The 20,849-nt window shown below is 49.2% G+C and overlaps 1 protein-coding gene across 1 annotated transcript in view; it reads left to right on the plus strand.

Moving 5' to 3' along the window:
• The window catches only part of PAPPA2 (pappalysin 2), a 183,418-nt gene that overhangs the window by 67,940 nt on the left and 94,629 nt on the right, over positions 1-20,849 (plus strand). Inside the window, 5 exon segments of the mRNA XM_030572563.1 lie at positions 6,762-6,954; positions 9,765-9,886; positions 14,776-15,268; positions 18,907-19,035; positions 20,686-20,777. Coding sequence (XP_030428423.1) covers positions 6,762-6,954; positions 9,765-9,886; positions 14,776-15,268; positions 18,907-19,035; positions 20,686-20,777 — 1,029 coding nt within the window.

Here is a 20,849-nt window from a genome sequence, read left to right on the forward strand (position 1 = left end):
CTACTTATCACTAGCAAGGTTGGGTTTGGACCTGTTGCCTTGGCCTACCCCTGGGCTGCCCTCTGCCACCTTCAGTACCTGTTAGCCCAATCCTAGGCCACAGCCTGGGGCTTTCCAGGCTGGAGCTCCTCAGCTCCTCTGCCTATCCCCAGCCCAGCTTCACTCAGGTACCTTATGTCCAGCAGCCAGGCCCACCTCCCTCTATAGCTAGAGAGAGACTGTTTTGGCTTCTGGCTCACAGCCTCTTATAGGGGCCAGCTGGGCCTGATTGCAGCATGGCCACAGCTGAGCCTACTTTCCCCAGTCAGCCCAGGCTTCTTGCCCCAGCCTAAAGGCTGCTTTCTCCAGCCACAGCCCCTTCCCAGGGCTGTTTTTAACCCCTTCAAGGCAGGAGCAGGGGTCCATCCTGCTACATTTCCTTTCAGGAATTTGTGCCCTCAGGTATCCAGGCCCACCTAGAACTTGGTTAGTCTATAAGGTGCCCCAGAACTCTGTTGCTTTTTACAGATCCAGACTAACACGGCTACCCCTGTGATACTAGAACTTCAAGTGGCATAAAATAAGCACTGGGGCTATACCAATTTATATCAGCCCAGTATCTGGCCCTTGGTGTGTAGGCAATACCCTGCTCACCCCTTTGTTCTTGGCATCAGTGATTTTTCTCCCTCCTGGCTTGGCTTTCTCTGGGTGACCAAAGCAGTATTGAGACCAACATGTGCAAATCTAGGTGCCTACGTTCAGGCATTTAAATCTATATTTAAGCACCTAATTAAATGTCTGATTTAGGCACTGACTCTGGGTTGAGATGCCTGGTTTTAAGTCACCTCTGCCCTGATTTCCAAACGTGCAGCGCACCAACAGCTATCATTGACTTCTACTGGAATTGTGAGTGCTCGGCACCTCTGAAAATCAGACTGCCCTCTGCCAACACCACCAGGCCAATTCTTCTCTCACCCCACTGCCAAGGAGGAGTTATTCCATTGCAGTCAGGGGTGTGAAACTGGGGTTAAGTGAGCTGAGACTCAGACCCCTGGACTCAGTTGAGACCATTGCCACTCCATGGATACAACTGCAGATGGTATTCTAGGTGCAGCAAGCATCCAAGCACCAGTGAGTTAGTCTGTCAGCTCACCTCCTTTCTCTCTGAAGCTGGAGACGAGAACACACAGTGGATCTTTCTTCCAGGATTTTCTAAAGTGATGGCAAGCTGCTTTGTTAGAGGGGCTCCCTTTAGTTGTACAGTGGCCGAACAAATGGATACAGAGGGCAATAGCGCTTTCTTTCTCCCACCCCTTGTCTGCCCTGCTTGTTTAGATTGTAAACTCTCCAGAGCAGTGACTGTTTCTCATTATGTGTCCATACAGTGCCTAACACAGTAGGGCCTTGTGTCACGGAGTCACCGGGCGATGCTCTGGAACTGCTCCCCACCAAGCCAGTAAGGACTTTGGGGAGCCTCCTCTCCCTTGGAGCAGACTTGTTCAGGGCAAGAAGCTCACACAGCTTCACCTCCTGGGTCTCTCCTTGGAGCATTCAGCATCCTCTGCCCCTCCGTGCGCTTCCCACAGCGAGTCCACCCCAACGGGGTCCTGGGGAAGCCACCGGGTTCTGCACCCCCACTTTGCAGTCAGACGTGACTCTCAGCCAGCCAGTAAAACAGAGGTTTATTCGATGACAGGAACAGGGTCTAAAACAGAGCTTGTAGATACAGCGAAGCAGACCCCTCGGCTGGGTCCATTCTGGGGGGCAGTGAGCCAGACTCCCAGGTCTGCCCTCCACCCTTGACCCAGCCAGCTCCAGACTAACAACCCCTCCCAGCCCCTCCTCTCCTCAGCTCCTTTCCCGGGCCAGGAGGTCACCTGATCCCTTTGTCTCCAACACCTTCAGCTGGCACCTTTGCAGAGGAGGGGCCCAGGCCATTAGTTGCTAGGAGACAGAGTGTCAGGCATTTAGGTGCACTGGCGCTTTGCTCTGCCAGATACTTAAGAACTGCCATGGGGACACTGAGGCACCAATACAGTATTCAGAGAAAACATTAAGAACTTTCCCAGTTCGTCACATCTCTCCCCCCTTCGAGACCGAACTGAGCGAGGTCACTCCAGCCAGTGACCTGGGGAAGTTCGAACCCACCAAGGTTCCTATGGATGCCCCAGCATCTCTCCCATTCCTCGGTGTGAGTCCTTTTGCTATCCCCAATACCCCTGGGCTTCAAGCTGGGATTGGGTCTTTTCCCAGCACTCTGGTCTGTGATTCGGGCTCCCTTGGTTAAGAGCCCCCCATCTTGGCCTTTGCCAGCTCTGGGCTTGGGCAGCCGCTTCCCACTTTGTGGCCCAGACACAACACCTCTGCCGTCCCCCCTTGCACTTTCCAGCTTTTACCGTCAGTCCCACCTCCTTGAGGCAGCCCAGCCCCCTCTTCACCTGGGACACCTGTTCCTCCCAGGTCTGGCTAAAGATGCACGTTATCAGTGTCTGCCAGGGCCAAGTTCTCCATCGCCCTCTGCTTGTCTAGAATCTCCCCAGGCCTAGGCATGGGGTCGGCATCGGACACTGTGATGGCTTTAAGCTTCTGATAGCCCCCATAAAACCAGATCATCCTGTCTCGCTTGGGGATCAGCCCCACGGGTGAGGCCCATGGGCTGTAAAATGGCTGGATCCCATCTAAAGCCAGCATGTCCCTGACCTCTCTCTCCAGGTTCTGGGCTGCTTTCCCAGTGACTCTGAACGGGGAACACCTGATGGGGAGATTGTCTCCCACCTCAGGGAAGAGATCCCCCAGGGGGTCTTCCCCCTTCTCCATCCAATCCTCCCTCTTCAGGTCCAGGGGTCCCCTCACTCTCCTCCCATCCAGCAGCTCGAAAGGGAAGGACCCTGTGGATTCCTGGGGTACCACCAGCTGCCTCCCTATTCCCCCCAGTTCTCCTTCCCCTTGGGGAGCCCATTCCCGGTACAGGAATCCCTCCTCCTGCAGGACTCTGTCCCTGCAGCCTTCCCCAAGGGGGTTTGCAGTGCTGTGGCCAGCAAGTTCCCTCAGCTTCTCCAAGGAGGGATCCCTCTGCAGCTCAGTCTGGGATTCAGCGGCTGGGGCAGGGAGTGGGACTTGCTCCCTCTCGCTGGCTGGAACTGGGGTCACAGCCCCCCTGAGCCTTGTCCCTGGTAGCTCCCTCCCTGCTGTGTAATCACTTCCCAGCAGCACGTCTGGACCAGGCAAACCTGTTTGGCAGCCGACCTGCCCTGCCCGGGTGTTTCCCCACTCAGCTGGGGTCTCAGCTCCCCCCGTGCTCAGCGCTGCCCTTGCTGTCCCAGTGGGGGCAGGCAGCGAGCTCTCTGCTCTGGTCACAGCATCAGAGCCAGCGTGAGCCCCCTCTCCGGTGTGCAGGGGGGCGGGGAGCATCTCTCCCTCCCACTCAGCCCCAGGGGGCTGGTTACAGGTAGGCAGGTATCCTGAGCCCAGCAGCCCCTTCCCCCTGCCAGCCAGGTTATTTGCATTTTCACTGACCATTTCCATCCTAGCCAATTGGTTCCCTGGATTTGAATTCAAACCCTCGGCCATTACAGGAGCGGGGCCTGGATCCTGTCCCATGGGGAGACAGTCACCCCCCAACAGGGCCTCCCAGCCGATATCCTGGAGAACCCCAACTACCAGCCAGCCCGACCCCTCCTGGGTCTGCACAGGGATCTGGGCCATAGGCAGGGCAAGGGGCTTCACCCCAGGGAACTTCACCCAGGTTCCACAGTCCCTCAGCATCTGGGGCTGCACCACCACAGTTCTCTCTGTCCCAGGGTCTTGCCCCCGCAGGCTTGTTTCCCCACTGACCCCTGGGCAGCCCCCTATGTCTCTCTGCTCCACCATCACCAGTCCACGCTGCTGCTGCTTCTCCTGCAGCTTTTCCTCGGGCTCTTGCTCTCTCTCACGGTCCTCTCGCTCTCTCGGGCTCTGCTCCCATCCCATCCGTCTCCAATCTCCTGATGGGGAACCCAATCGTGAAGACCCTCGTCTGATTGGGGACCAGACTCCCGGGGATGCCTGGCTGATGCTCCAGCTGCTCTCAGATCCTCTTGTAGCCCCATCTGGGCCAGGAATCTGCTCCTCAGAGCGGTGCTTCTCCTTGAACTGCACGATTAACTGTGCCTTGGTGAATTTCCCCATGCGTAATCCTCTCTTTGTGCACAAGATCACAATGTCCTTCTCAAGGAGATGGTGATAGGCCATCACTTCACCATTCCCAAGTGGCTCTGGACTCACAGGCCTGTGTGCTCTTGGCTCCCCCATGGTTTCCAGGAAGAACCCCGGGTGTGCCAGCCCTTCTCGTGATCACCACCTTTTTGCCAGGGTCGAGCTGCAGACTCCTCCGCCCCTGGGACTGCTCCTGCAATCCCCAGGGGAACCCTGCTACTGCAAAATCCTTCTCTCTCCCAGGGTCGAGCAGCAAGCTCCTCCGCCCCCGAGACTGCTCGCTGCAGTCCTCAGGGGGACCCCGTTACTCCAACAGTCCTTCTCGCTGGTCACACACTCCCAGAGGTTAACCGCCCCCTGAAACCGTCCCACTCTGAGCCTTCAGCACGCCTGGTCCTCATTTTCCCTCCTTTGTTTTACTGCTCCCCAGTCTCTTACTGCAAGCAGCGCCATTCACGGGGTGCAGTACGTCCCGCCACTGCCACCAGTTGTCACGGAGTCACCGGGCGATGCTCTGGAACTGCTCCCCACCAAGCCAGTCAGGACTTTGGGGAGCCTTCTCTCCCTTGGAGCAGACTTGTTCAGGGCAAGAAGCTCACACAGCTTCACCTCCTGGGTCTCTCCTTGGAGCATTCAGCATCCTCTGCCCCTCCGTGCGCTTCCCACAGCGAGTCCACCCCAACAGGGTCCTGGGGAAGCCACCGGGTTCTGCACCCCCACTTTGCAGTCAGACGTGACTCTCAGCCAGCCAGTAAAACAGAGGTTTATTCGATGACAGGAACAGGGTCTAAAACAGAGCTTGTCGATACAGCGAACCAGACCCCTCGGCTAGGTCCATTCTGGGGGGCACTGAGCCAGACCCCCAGGTCTGCCCTCCACCCTTGACCCCAGCCAGCTCCAGACTAACAACCCCCTCCCAGCCCCTCCTCTCCTCAGCTCCTTTCCTGGGCCAGGAGGTCACCTGATCCCTTTGTCTCCAACACCTCAGCTGGCACCTTGCAGAGGAGGGGCCCAGGCCATTAGTTGCTAGGAGACAGAGTGTCAGGCATTTAGGTTGCACTGGCCCTTTGCTCTGCCAGATACTTAAGAACTGCCATGGGGACACTGAGGCACCAATACAGTACTCAGAGAAAACATTAAGAACTTTCCCAGTTGGTCACACCTTGATCTCAGCTGGGGCCTCCAGCTTCGACTGTAATTCAGCTGATAAATGATAATAAAGGACCAGATCCCTGTGAAGTGACACGACACCTTTGACTTCACCGGCACTCTGGCAGTTTATATCCACTGGAAAGCTGGCCCAGTAATAATCCTCTGGCATTTTCAGGGCAGAAAAAATGGAACATCTCAGCATTTGGGTCAACATTCCCTCTCTGAAGAAAACCAGGGCCCTAAGTCCAAAGCGATGCAAGGGTGAGGGCTGAGGCCCTACAAACTAGTGCTTTGGCCTGCACAACCACTGCATAGCGGCACAATTGAATTAAATACCCTGTGCAAGTGTTTTGTGGTGCCACTGGTCTGAAAGGTGCCATACAAACATATAACCAACATCTGTTCTTCTGCTGACAGTCAGTGAAATGGGCCAGACCCTAAAGACCTTACTGAGTTTTTACTCAGGCCTATCTCCTCCAAATGCTAATTGACTTAAATCTCTGAGGCAGAGGTGCTGTAGACACAGCAGCGGCTTTGATGAGTGAAGAGCTGTTTGCAATACCTGGATGGCAAGTATTAGGGTCGATAATAACATGTGCCATTATGCATGTGCTAAGTACAAGGTAATCAGATCTCATGCTCCAGGGTATAAGATGGTCACTCGCTGGGCTCAGGAAGGAGTACGCTTCCCACGAGCCATCCACATCATTGCACAGTGGATTAATTGTCTTCTGGGACTCCTCACCTTCCCTGGCAGCATCAAGTCAGGGCAGGTGCTGGACGCAGGATCCTACATCAGATGTTGTGGGCTGGAAGCTCAGCGGATGTAAACTGGCATAGCTCCATGGAAGCCAGTCCAGTAGCACTGGCTCTGACTCTGTGCTCCTTCTACGCATGTGTTGGAGAAGCGCAGCGGAACATGTGGAAATGCCTGGTCTGCCTCATCATGGCAGCCACGCAGTGTCACTAGCAGCGATGCCCTTTCTGTCCTTAATGAGGTCTGATGAAAGCCACTGATTTTCATCTGTATGTTCATTTTTTTAAAAAGAACCTTGTGGTGTGCTCCGAGTCCCCTGGCAGGCCCCCACAGCTTCATCCCCATGTGGCCTAACAAGGGTATTTGGCCATCCGCATGCCCCAGGAAAGCAACCTTGTGCTGCGGAGAGTCTACCCAGGAAAACAAACAGCTGCTGAAATAGTGCCATCTTGTGGCCGACTGGAGAAATACCATGAGAGGAGTCATCTAGGACAAGCCATGGGGAATCTCTCTAGCCCAGGGCATTTGTGTTCTTCTCTGGTCCTCCAGGAGAGCCTTAAAAGGGCTATATTTAGTAATAAATACTGCTAATACTGCTAATGACCACTTACATAATGCTTTTCACACAAGGATCTCAAAATGTTTCACAAACAAGTCCCCTCCTTCCTTTCTCTCTCAGACGATGACTGCACAGACAGTTTTACCCCCAACCAAGTGGCTCGAATGCATTGCTATTTGGATCTGGTGTACCAGCGATGGAGCCAGAGCAGAAAGCCCACTCCGATCCCCATGCCCCCAGTGGTCACTGGGCAGGGCCAGGAGTCCCTCACCATCCACTGGCTGCCTCCCATTAGTGGCGTTCTCTATGAAAGGTAAGAGACATTGTCGCTGAGAAGATCCCATGCTTGGCTGAGCATGCTGGAAAACCGGCGTAAACTAAAATGTGCCAGCATGTCTGATGGCCTCTTGCTTCCTCTAGATCAATTTGGCCAGGGACCAGTTTTGTAGTCCTACCACTGACTTTGGCCCGTAACTGGATCCCTAAACAACTGCCTGTGCTTGTTTCCACTGGGAATTGCTTGTCACAATTTATTTGTCCGTGGTTCCCTAGGAAAAGTCATTTGGCACTGAACCAGGGAGTTTCAGAAGTTAGTGAAGGTGATGAAGATGAGTTGGCAAAACCCTCAAGCTCTTTGCCAACTGGCAAACCCTGCCTGGTTTTTTTTTTGTTTGTTTTTTTTGTGTTGGAGCGAGTGGGGAATGGGCAACGATTTGTTCAGCTGCCTTGTTGAAATAGAGGAACGAGGCAATACTCCCAGCCCCCCAGTTATGTCCACCAGAATAACACGTCTGGTTATGAGTTTACTACTGTGATGGCAGTGTGTGCTGGGGTGTCAAGCGAGTGTCCTCCAAAAAACATTCCTCTACTGGGGGGCTCAGGGAGAGTGCCAAAGGGTTGTGTGCCATCAGGAGACAATGCCAAATGCAACCTGAGAGCGCAATTACTGAATGAAAAATGAGCTTCACTTAGCACTTACTGGATAAACTACTGATTTATGAGGAGGGAATATGGTCTTGTGGTTAACACACAGGACTAGGAGCCAGAAGATCGGGATTTGGATCCCTGCTCTGTGACTTTGGACATGTCAGTAATATTTTCAGATGTCAGTATCTTAAGTTAGTCCCTTCAGTTCCTAGCTAGGCACCTAACTAAAAGGAGCATGACTTTCAGGGTGCGGAACAGCCACATTCATCTGGAATTGAGGGGGCTCATCATTCTGAAGATCAGGCCTCATTTGTCTGAGTGCTTGACTATGGATTTAGGCACCTAACGTCAGGCACTCAAAGTTTGCAAATATCATCTACGCTAAATGAATATTTAATATTTAAATCCTCTGAGACTCTTGAGCTGGGATGGGCAGCAGGTTATTGCTCTGATGTAGAATTTGCATCATATATATTTTTAAAAATCACATGGGTCAGAGTCCTAATCATGAAGTCAGTGAAAAGCTAGTGTGGCCTAATTGATAGAGCACCGGTCTGGGATTCAGGGGACCTGCCGTCTAGTCCTGGCTCTGCCACTGGCCTGCTGGGTGACCTTGATCAAGTCACTTCCCCTCTCTGTGCCTCAGTTTTTCTATCTGTAAAATTGGGGTAAGGCTATTTATGGGGGAGGGATAGCTCAGTGGTTTGAGTATTGACCCACTAAACCCAGTGCTGTAAGTTCAATCCTTGAGGAGGCCATTTAGGGATCTGGGGCAAAAATTGGGGATTGGCCCTGTTTTCAGCAGGGGGTTGGACTAGATGACCTCCTGAGGTTCCTTCCAAACCTGATATTCTATGTCCTATGTAAAGAACTTTGAGACTTATTGATGAAATGTGTCATATAAGATCTAGGTAATATTTATTTATTTATTACTCCCTTTGACTTCAGTGAGTTTGGAGAGGACTGTACGTAATCTGTCCATTTCTTTATCAATGCCCTGGGAAATGTTTGTATAGACCTGACACTGATAGTAGCTGAGGCCCTGATTCACTAATCCATCCATGTTCACCAAAGCACTTAAGCATGCGCTCATCTTTAGGCATGTGCTTCTGTGGTCCCACTGACTTTAATGGGACTTACGCACATCCTGAAAATTAAGCGCATTACATTGTTTAGGTGAATAGGGCTTAAATATTGTCTTCATTTGGGACCTTGCAAAGCTTAGTGGCTTGTGAAAGCTGTAAGTTACAATGGTGGTGCAAAGCGGCTATGCCCATAAGCCGTTCAGAAAAGAATAAGAGCAATACTTTACACTTCTCTAACAGCTCCCAGCTCAAAGCCCTTTGCGAATGTGGGCAAAGTCTCGCATCCCCCTGAAAGCATTTTACAAATCTGGCCTTTCAAATGCTTTCTAATTCAGAGAAAATCGATTTCTGAGGACATCCTGGCCAGTTATGGAATAATTGCTCCCTCTTGCACCAAATGGCTCATATGCAGGGCTGTTCCTGGCTCCCGAATGGCATATGTCACCCAGTGAGTGCACAGACAGGCGTCTGAAGCCTCAAATGGGCTCACATCATTAAAAGAATGGCTGAGAAGGAAAGTGGAGGCTTATGACTGAAAAATACTGCAGAGCGTTCAAGACTAACTGAATAGAATGTTTTGACATTATCTTTGGAGCAGGAAATACTCCCCCAGTCCTTCATTAGCTTAATGCTGGCACTTTAATTAAACATGATCATTTATTTGTTTTATGGGGGCACCTGGAGGCCAAAGCTGAGTGCACGGCTCCACTTGTGCCAGGCTCTGTATGTATGCATAGTATGAGATGCACTTTGGCCCAGACTGCTTGCGGTCTAAATAATCAAGGCAGACACAGGAAGGGCTATTCTACCCCATTTTAGAGAGAGGAAACTGAGGCACAGAGTGTTTACTAACCTGTCTGAGGTCACATGGGGAATCCGTAGACAAGCTGAGGATCAGCCCAGATCACTAGTACGGTATCTTAACCAGAAAGTTTCCCTTTCCCTCCCCAGCCTATGTCAGAGCTGGCTGTGAGAAGAAACAAGCCAAGCAGTTGGCTCTTGTGGGCTTTCCACATCATGCATAGATGGGGATCAAGTGAGGAAAGTTCAAGTGTGATCAGAAACTGGGGGGAAAAGAGTCTTCCTCATTCTCTCTCTATCTGTTCTGCAGGGACCCCAGCACCCTCTGCGGGGACTGCGCTGAAGATGGTACTTTCAGCCAATATGTGCATGAGGCCTCTTCCCCTCGAGTTTGTGACTCCTCCGGCTACTGGACCCCTGAGGAGGCAGTAGGTAAAGTGCCTTGTCCTCTCTCACTCACGGTGACTGCCGCTCCCCTCAGTGGAGATTAGATGATCTGAGGCCCAATTTTCCATATTGGTCTGATCTATCTAAATTTAAACATGCAAAATAAATATGCAAAATCCTCCTGGGAAAGTAAAGCTCAGCTCCCAGGGAGCGTACTGGAGGTACTAGCTACTTTGGGGTGCAGTGTTACTAACAGTTTCCCAAGAGAGAGTTGGAGAGAGAAAAGAGGCACCTGGGAACCTGTTAAGTTGGACTGATGTCACCAAAAGAAAAGCCAGTATATGGTGCACTCAACTCTTAGGGTATGAGCCAAAGCCAAGAGGAACCTTCTTGTGGACTGCCAGGGGCTTTGATACAGCCCTAGAGAGTGGCATACTCTTCCCGAGGTGTTGGTGACAATCTCATTTCTTGGGTCATTTAGGTCCAGGCAAAACCCTGGAGAACACAGCATAGAGAACAGTCCTTCTTCCCAACCAAGGGGATGGACGGGATGAACTGATAGGTGTATCCAGTTTCATGTGTTTATAAGCCAGGGAGCTCAGTTTAAAAAGCGCCCTGTGGCAGGTTATCTTGCCTCAGGCCTTGCCTTCCAGATAAGTTACAACATGAATCACACTAGTATGCATGTGCCCCTGGCATAGGAAAGAGCCCCGGGTTTCATGATGTCACTGGAAACTTCACCTTGAGACTGGAATGGGATGGAAACATCTCTCGCAATCAGAGAAAGTGACAAAATGAGGAAAAAAGAGGTTTGTGCCAATTTGGTTAAACAGCAGAACATTTGGAGCTGTCAGTTTCAGCATTTCCCGTTTCCCAGGCTGTCAGATGACTGTGTCGATCAGAACTGGCTTTTCCTCTTAGCAGATACTAAACTTTTCTCCACACCAGTGTGTATTTTCATCAGCACGTGTCAGCTGGGGTGAGAGAGAGGCACTTCTGCACAACCTGGGGGATTTCATGGGGACAGTGACTTGAATCCAGGCCTTGGATGGGCACTAAATAGGACCACTGTTTGTGGCCTTGGAGAAAATTGGGCATTTTCAGCAGAGTCCATGAACTTGAAACTGGTTTTTATGCTGAGCTTCTCTTTCCATGACTCAGAGCACATCTGTGTTGGTTTCCCTTGTTGACTGCATAGGGCTCAATCCTGAGCAAGTTTTGCTGCCGTTGATAGAGTGGAGGCAAAGGTGGCTCTCGGCCCAGTCCGCTCCTGGGATGAGATGGGCCCCTGATGAACAAGACTTACACTAAGTTGAATGGTCCCCTAGTGACTATTCTGCTGGCTTGGGATCACCAGTGGACCATGCCCTCTCCTGCCCTTGGCCCACCCCAAAATGCTCCTAACACTTTAGCCCACTCCCTGTGACAGAAGAACCGCCAACTGCCCCTATAGAAAAGCATCAAGTGCCTTTTGTGCAGCTTAGCCTGGGCGAATGATCTAGTCCTCAAACCCTTCAACCTTGGATCGTTTGGAGATCAAATAAAAATTCAGAGGCAAACTTGGCAGCATGGGCCCATCTGTACTGATGACACTCAGCCCTGGTCTGCACTATGAGTTTAGATCGAATTTAGCAGCATTAGATCGATTTAACCCTGCACCTGTCCACACGACAAAGCCATTTTTGTCGACTTAAAGGGCTCTTAAAATCAATTTCTGTATTCCTCCCCGATGAGGGGATTAGCGCTAAAATCGACCCTGCTGGGTCGAATCTGGGGTAGTGTGGATGCAATTTGATAGTATTGGCCTCCGGGAGCTATCCCAGAGTGCTCCATTGTGACCGCTCTAGACAGCACTCTCAACTCAGATGCACTGGCCAGCTAGACAGGAAAAGCCCTGCAAACTTTTGAATTTCATTTCCTGTTTGGCCAGCGTAGCAAGCTGATCAGCACAGGTGACCACGGTAGTCCAGCATGGACCAAAAGAGCTCCAGCATGGACCAAACGGGAGGTACTGGATCTGATCGCTGTATGGGGAGACGAATCCGTGCTATCCAAACTCCGTTCCAAAAGACGAAATGCCAGAATAGTTGAAAAAATGTCCAAGGGCATGAAGGACAGAGGTTATAACAGTGACCCGCAGCAGTGCCATGTGAAGCCTACCAAACAACCAGAGAGGCAAACGGCCACTCTGGGTCAAATCTCCAGACATGCTGCTTCTATGATGAGCTGCATGCCATTCTAGGGAGTGCCCCTACAACTATCCCACTCCTGTGCTTCCCTCCTCCCCCACCCCTCCTGGGCTACCTTGGCAGTTATCCCCCACATTTGTGTGACGAATTAATAAAGAATGCATGAATTTGAAACAACAATGGGTTTATTGCCTCTGCAAGCAGTGATCAAATAGGGGAGGGGAGGGCGGTTGGCTTACTGGGAAGCAGAGTGAACCAAGGGGGTGGGTTTTCATCAAGGAGAAACAAACAGAACTTTCACACCGTAGCCTAGCCAGTCATCAAACTGGTTTTCAAAGCTTCTCTGATGCGCAGCGCTTCCTGGTGTGCTCTTCTAATCTCCCTGGTGTCTGGCTGCGCGTAATCAGCAACCAGGTGATTTGCCTCAATCTCCCACCCTGCCATAAACATCTCCCACTTACTCTCACAGATATTGTGGAGCACACAGCAAGCAGTAATAACAATGAGAATATTGGTTTCGCTGAGGTCTAACTGAGTCAATAAACTGCGCCACAGAGTTTTTAAACATCCAAAGGCACATTCTATCACCATTATGAACTGCTCCTTACTACTGTCCAGGCCTCATGATCCATGGGAGCAAGGGGTAGGCTGGGGTAGGTGCAACCGCGTGGCCCTGCTGACTGGGAGAGCAGCCTGCGGCAGAAGCCTCCAGCTGACATGATATTACAGGCAGGACTGAATCTCCATTAGATGAAACTTAAAGAAGAGAATGACCTGGAATCGTTTCCATTTTTGTCCAGGCGCCCCCGACCGACCTTACCGAGGCCGGCCAGGAGAACCCATGTCTGCCCAGGCGCCCCCGACCAACCTAACCGAGGTTGGCCAGGAGCACCCATGGGACGACGATGACAGCCAACAGTTGTATTGTATCACCTCCCATCCGCAAGGCAAGGCAAGGGGATGCTGCTGTGTAGCATTGCAGTACCGCGTCTGCCAGCAGCACCCAGGAGACACACAGTGACAGTGAGCTGAGTAGGCTCCATGCTTGCCGTGGTATGTCATCTGCATGGGTAAATCAGGAAAAAGGCAAGAAATGATTGTTTGCCGTTGCTTTCATGGAGGGAGGGAGGCCTGACAACATGTACCCAGAACCACCCGTGACAATGTTTTTGCCCCATCAGGCATTGGGAGCTCAACCTAGAATTCCAATGGGCGGCGGAGACTGCAAGAACTGTGGGATAGCTACCCACAGTGCAATGCTCCGAAAGTCGACACTAGCCTCGGTATTGTGGACGCACACTGCCGACTTAATGCTCTTAGTGGGGACACACACAATTGACTGTATCAAATCGATTTCTAAAAAATCGACTTCTATTAAATCAACCTAATTTCATAGTATAGACATACCCTCAGAGCCAGCTGGGTGCGCTCCCCTGCTCCTCCTCACTCGAATGCACTCATCTAACAGGGCCATGAGCCCTGCATTGGGATCTGCCTGAAAACTAGTTTCCTTAACTTCTCCTCTGTTGGCTTGTGCCTAAGAATGGGAGGGATTGTCAGAACGAACTCTAGCATTTCTCTCCATCTCAGGTGCATAGTTAGTATGCCAGTGTCACTGAGACCAATCATAGAATCCTGCTTCGTGCAGTCGGTGTCTGTGTGTGTCCAGGCATGTGTGGGTTTGTGTGTGAGTGTGCAGGTATACCTGTGTTTCTGACAAAATGCACACATGTGACTGCAGGTGTTCCTGTGGATACACAGGTATATAGAGTATGTGTTTGTGCCCGAGTCATTGTACAGTTCTTTGTAAAGGGGGGATGTTTACACCGACCTGTTTGATAAGATGGGGGGTGGTCCTGTCTTGTGAGAATTTCTGAGATTTTGAACATTTTTCCCCTCTCAGATTGGAACAAAAAGTCAAAATCTTGAACATTTTTCTGAATCGATAAACTGAAAAATATTCTGGTTTGGGATGATTTCAAAACATATAGATTTGGACTTTTTTTCATTTTTGAAACATTTGTAATATAAGTGAAGTTAAAAATAAATTAATGGAGATATATGTATCTCCTAGAACTGGAAGGGATCTTGAAGGGTCATCAAGTGCAGCCCCCTGCCTTCACTAGCAGGACCAAGTACTGATTTTGCCCTAGATCCCTAAGTGGCCCCCTCAAGGATTGAACTCACAACCCTGGATTTAGCAGGCCAATGCTCAAACTCAAATGTTTTATTTAGCCAGTGAAGAAGTGACCTGTTTTGACAATGTCAAAACTCTTTTTCAACTTTTTATTGGTTGCACAATTCAAGGAGACTGGCCCTTACCACAAAACCATTGGTTTTGGTTTCGACAAATCAGCCAAAAACATTTTGTTGAAAAATTCCTAGATATGCATGTTTAGGCCTGTGTATGTCTGTGTGGGCATGTGTGTTGGGTGGGATATGTATGTTTGTTTCTTCATGCTGTTAGGGATCTGAAGATTTATGCATGAAAACACGTGTGTTTGTTATCTTTATGCTCTGAGACATTTGAGCACACACTGTATGTTGGTGCCTACGTGTGGATGTGTGCGTATGATGGTATCATTGTATGCACATGTGCGTATGTATCTGTGTTTATATGTGTGTACATTGGGGGTGTTCATCTCGATGTGGGTGCATGTATGTACAGACGATTATATATCTCTGTTTGCTATTGAAATGAACTGCCCTGCTCCTTATAGGGATCTATATTCTCCCCTTGTCTAGGCCCCCCAGATGTGGATCAACCTTGTGAGCCCAGCCTGCAGGCCTGGAGCCCAGAGCTCCACCTGTACCACATGAACATGACTGTTCCTTGCCCCCAGCCACATGGCTGTATCCTGGAGCTCCGTTTCCTGCATCCCGTGTACCCGGAGTCTCTCGTACTGTGGACCACCTACCTCTCCACAGACTCAGCCAAGGCCTTGTCTGACATTGAAATCCTGACAGAGCATGGGGAGTCCGTCCACCTGGGCCCCCTGGACACTTTCTGCGACACCCCCCTCACCGTTAGGCTCAGCATCAACAGAAAGGTGTCTGGGGTAAAGGTCTACACCTTTGATGAGCGGATGGAGATAGATGCAGCTCTCCTAACCTCCATGCCCCAGAGCCCCCTCTGCTCCAGCTGTAAGCCTGTGCGGTACAGAATCCTGCGGGACCCCCCGTTTGCTAGTGGCTCCCCCATAAAGGGGTTGCACATGCACCGAAAGTTCATCGACACGTGAGTAGCAATGTTGGCCCACCAAAGGCCGGGGGTGGTTGTGGTGCTGTTCTAGTTCTCCTTGCTTTTCTGGCTTCTGTGTTTGGTTTTTAGAACACAGCCTCTCTGTGATGAGCAGTGCCATGAATGCCCAGCCTCAGAGTTTGCCCAAAACACCCCATTGCATATGACAGTTCCATGACACTAGCATGATACTCACCAGGAAACTGTATCCCACTAGAGAAAACACTTTAACTTTGACACATTTCCCCAGGGTAATGACTGTTCAAGTCACATAGGGTAGGGGATAATTTCATGTGATGGTCCACCTAGAGGGAAAAGTGGCAGGTTCCTCTGATTACTTGCCACAGATCCTCTGTCTGTAGCCTCGGCTCATGGCGATTGTAGAATTGGGGGGAAGCCTGCCTGTGCTTTTGGCTTTGTGTGTGTGCCATGGTGCAATACATTCTAGTGGCTTGGATATACTGGCACCCTGAATGTTTTATTGATATAGAGATGGGCCATAACCATAACCTCATATTCAAATATCCTCAGACTTTGGAGACATGGGAAATTGGAATCTAGATTGGAATTTGCCAAATTATCCTTGTCTGCCTGCCTGACTAAATTTACATGCTAGTTTCAAACACCTTGAACTTGAGGGGTTTCAAAGCCCAGATCTGGATTCAGATCTGAACCATGTGGCTTCTTTCCATCTGCCCATCCATGCCCAGGCCAAGCCAGGCAAATTTCATTGAGGTTCTGAGGACCATCACTCCTTGTTGCCTCTCTTTTTTCCCTCTATCCCTCACATGCACCAGCTTACCTTTTTCCCTTGTAAACACCAGGATCCTGTGTTCATTAGGGTACAAATTTCAGAAACTACTTAGGACCCTAAGTCATGTTTTCAAAAGTGACTTAGCCTAATTCTCATTGAAAGTCAATGTGAATTAGGTGCTCTGGAAAATGGTACTTGTTAACTCGTCTGCACACTCTGTATTGTATTCCTAGTGCCCAGGGCGGCACCCCTAAGAAACAGAAGGATGTTTAGGGCCAGATTTTCAGCTTTGGCTGAACTCTGCTCGCAGTGCAGCCAGTGAGAGTTTCATCTGTTAAAAATCCCACCTTAAACCTTCTCCCAAGGCCATGCTCCTCTTGGCTGGGGAAACATGCCATGCCCTGGTGTTGATCCCCAGCTCTGCAGAGGAAGTAAAAGAGTTCAGGACTGCGCCTCGGGCTAATTTTAAGGGCTAAAGGAGTTAACGGTGTTTATAAACTTTGTTATTGTTTAACATTAAACCAATGAATACTGTAATGCCAACAGACCCTGGTTGTAGTTGGCCAGGATCAAACTTGGGACCTCTGGAGCTTAATGCCCCTCTACTGCATGAGCTAAAAGATGCCACTCTCAAGGCTGTAACAGACTCATCAGTCACTAGCTGGTCTAGCGGCCCCTAGAGAGGACAGAGTGCCACATTGAGCAGGCATGGGTTACAATATTAAGTTTGAAGTTTTGGACAGGTCTGTAAGGGGTTCGGTCACTGTCTGCCTTGTATCCCTACGTGTCTTGTGGCTGTGTAGCTTTGGTCCACAGCTCTGACCCCAGCAGCCAGCCAGCAGGACATAAGCCTCATCCTGGCTTTGCCCAACCTGGTTACTACTGTTTACAGCCTGACCTTCGTATCCTTCTAGCCCCAAATTCATCCCAAAATCTTCCTACTGTACGGACCAGCTCCTCTCACTGGACCCTCCCAGAGAAAGTGTTAGGTTTGCTGTCTCTCCAGAGACACTCCATTCTGTTAGCTTTCTAGATGCACACACGTTTAGAAATGTTTCATCCTACTGAGGAAAATAGAAAGGAACGTAAACTCTGTCAAGCCAAGTATAAAAGGCCAAAAAAGAATTTGAAGAGCAACTAACAAAGGACACAAAAACTAGCTGAAATTTTTTAATGTACATCAGAAGCAGGAAGCCTCCCAAACAATCAGTGGGGCCACTGGATGATCAAGGTGCTAAAGAAGCACTCAAGGAAAACAAGGCTGTTACGGAGAAGCAAAATAATTTTTTTGCATCAGTCTTTAATGCAGAGGATATGAAGGAGATTCACACACCTGAGCCATTCTTTTTAGGTAAAAATTTGAGGAACTGTCCCAAATTGAGGTGTAAATAGAGGAGGTTTTGGAACAAACTGATCAGTTAAACAGTAATAAGTCACCAGGACCAGATGGTATCCACCCAAGGGTTCTAAAGGAACTCAGATATGAAATTGCAGAGCTACAAACTGTGGTACGTAACTTATCACTTAAATCAGCCTCTGTACGAGATGACTGGGGAATAGCTAATGTGATGCCAATTTTAAAAAAAGGCTCCAGAGGCAAACCTGGCAATTCCAGGCCAGTTAGCTTAACTTCAGTTGCAGGCAAATTGGTTAAAACTTGAAACTGTAGCAACCTGTGGTCCGTGGACCCCTGGGGGTCCGCAAACTATGTCTAAGATTTCCAAAGAAGTCCTCATCTCCATTCAAAAAATTTTAGGCACCCATAAATGAAAAAGGTGAAAACCACTGACATAGATGAGCATGATATGTTGGGGAAGAGTCAACACAGCTTTGGTAGAAGGTAATCATGCCTCACCTTTGGATTGTCTTTGTCTTACAAGTCAGGAAGGCCTCTTGGGGATTCAGTTTCCTGTGTCTCTCTGGGGTGCAGGACCCATGTTCATTCCCTGTCTCTAGAGCACAGGATTAGGACCCCTTGTTTGACAGTCTCTTAGTTGGTATCAGATATTATCACTTCCCTTTGGGGGAAAAGAGAAGTAGTTAGTTGAAATGGGCTGGAGCTGTTGCTGATGATACTGCTGTTAAAGTCCAATCCTGTTGCATCCTAAGTGTTGTTGGGGATTCAGTTGGAGCTGGTAGAGGCAGTGATGTTTTCTGGAGCCCTCTTTCTGGCCTGGGCTGGTCAGGACATCCCTTAGGATTAGGATGACGAAGGCCCAGGGTCCCAGAAGATGGTGGATGTGGCAGCCATGACTGTGAAGCTTGCTTCAGTAGCCTCCATCTTTTATTTTTTAATCTTCTCCCCCCCCATCTCTTTCTTTAAGGACCCACAAAGGGAATGGTGGGTGGAATAGCCCATGTCTCCATTATTTTGCCCACAATTAGGCCTAATATCTGACACTTCAGTTTTTATTTATTAATTTCCAGTTCCACATTTTCTGTTTTTACCAAGTGTGATTTCAACATGGTGCTTGAATTATATCAACGTGGCCTTTTTTGTTTGGACTAATTTAGTCTCTCTGGTTCTCTTGCACCTGTTTACAACACTCACTACTGAAAGCAACTTGACCTATTTTTCATTAACATTTATTATTATAGATCATTGTATTACTTAATAAACTGACATACTCTTTACAACTGAGCTACAATTAGGGTAAATTCATCAGTCAATTATTGCAACACTTCCAACCTAGCAGGGCAGCATCCTCAGGACCGTTAACTTTCCATTCTGCTTAGGTACGACACACATGCTTTTTATAACCTATAGCAAGAATCCCCTTTGCCTCTAATGAATTCACTGCAAATGGCCACATACAGACGTATGTTTCCCACGTGGTATTTGTTCTCTCCTAGTTTGTTTCATTCCTCTGTATTTCTGCAGGGATGTCAGACCGGGCCAGTTGTACCGCTACCAGGTGCAGGCCATGGCTGGGGCAGCTGTGGGAGAACCATCTCCATCTGTGATCCATACACACGGATCTCCCTATTGTGGAGATGGAAAAGTGACCATGTAAGTGCTGAATTCTACACACATTTGGGAGATGTTTTTAAAGCTATTCGGTCTAGTGGGGTAAACCCAAAGGTAAACAGAAGACCTGATCCTTCACTCCATGACACCAGATTTATGCCGGCATAACTCCACTCCAGTTAATGGTACCAAACCATTGCAAAAGAGTGAAGGCTCGAACCCAAAGTGTTTTGCAAAATCTAATGCTTCTTAGAAGGTAAAGATGGGCCTGGCAAGGTGCGGAGTTTGGATCTGGATTCTGATCTGAACTTCCCCAAAGTCAGTGTGTGCTTGGTCCAATGCTTAGGCTAGAACCAATCTCTATTAAGTGTCATAGATTTTTAACCCCCCAAAGGAGCATTCTGATCATCTAGTCTGGCCTCCTGCATAGTGCAGGCCAGAGAACTTCACCCAATGATTCTGCATTTTGCCCAGTAACTTGTGGCTCTCTGATAGAGCATATATTTTAGAATGCACAAGAATCCAATCTTGTTTTAAAGACCCCAAATGATGAGAAACTTACAGTATCCCCTGGTAAGCTGGTCTAATTGTTAACTATCTTCTCTGGTAAAAATTTGTGTCGTGTTTCCAGTTTGAATTTTTCTGACTTCAGCTTGATTGTTTTCCAGTGAAAACAGCTTTGTAAATTGTTAGTGTCCCCTTGCAGTGTTGTGAAACCCAACGCAAAGTGATTGTGCTAAGTGCATGACAGCCAACAGGGGAAACTGGCTTGAAGGGCCAGATCCTCAGCTGGTGTAATTCAGCATAGCTTCATAGACTTCATTGCTGATTTACTACAGTTAATGGTCTGGGCCTCTGGAGAGTGAATGACCACTTTAGTTCCACTGTCCAAGCTGAGTGAAGTTGAAAAAACTGAACAAGCAGCGTAAATGGAAGGCAAGTAGTAGAGATTTGTGATATGCTTTTAATGTGACTGATCTAAACGGTGGTTGGGAACACAACTTAGGAAGTCTTGTTTAGTAAACAATTTTAAACTGTTAGGAAATAACAGTGAGTCAAAGTCAAGAGAGTGCAGAGACAAGACTGATTTTCACATTGTGCATCTTTGTGTATGAAGAGTGTGTGTGAAGCAAAGTTGCTTGAATATTTGAAGTTTTGAGTGTGAAGGTGTATGTGTGCGCATGCGTGCTTATGTGTGTGGGGTGCACATGAGAATAAACCTGTATTCACTTAAGCATGTAATTTTTGCTTGTGGTTTTCTCATGAAATGTAGCATGTGGCTATTGCTTTCCCCCACCTCCCAGTCACTAAACTTATCCCTATCCCTTACCCAACCTTGACTTGTCCAACACCCAGTGAAAAACTGGCCATTCTTCACATCCGACATCACTGGCAGCTCTTCTCCTCTGACGCAGGCTTGGTAGTTGCACTTGCTCCCACCCTGAGTTCTCCAGAGAAGAGAGTGATGGGGTGGGGCCTCTTTTCTCCCACTCTGGCTTTCCCAACTCCTTCCTCACCTGACAAGAGTCAGACTCTTCTCTCCCTCCTTGTAGCTGGCATCCCATAATTCCTCCAGTGAAATCTGACTTGAGGGTTGTCCTTAAACATGGGGTCGTGACCCTTACAGAGCTGAAAAGCTCAAAGGGCAGCTAGTCAAGAGGGCGTTAACATTTCTTGTTGATGGTCTCTTAGGAACTTGGAAGAGGAGTGTGATGATGGAGACCTGTTAGATGGAGATGGCTGCTCTGGGAAGTGTAAAAGGGAAAAAGGCTTCAACTGTGTTGGTAAGTCATGTGCTGAGTCAGCCTATTCATTCTCTCCTTGGCCACCTGCTTTTTGGGCTGTGATGGCCCCCC

Source organism: Gopherus evgoodei, chromosome 8, assembly GCF_007399415.2.
Source record: "Gopherus evgoodei ecotype Sinaloan lineage chromosome 8, rGopEvg1_v1.p, whole genome shotgun sequence".
NCBI lineage: Eukaryota > Metazoa > Chordata > Testudines > Testudinidae > Gopherus > Gopherus evgoodei.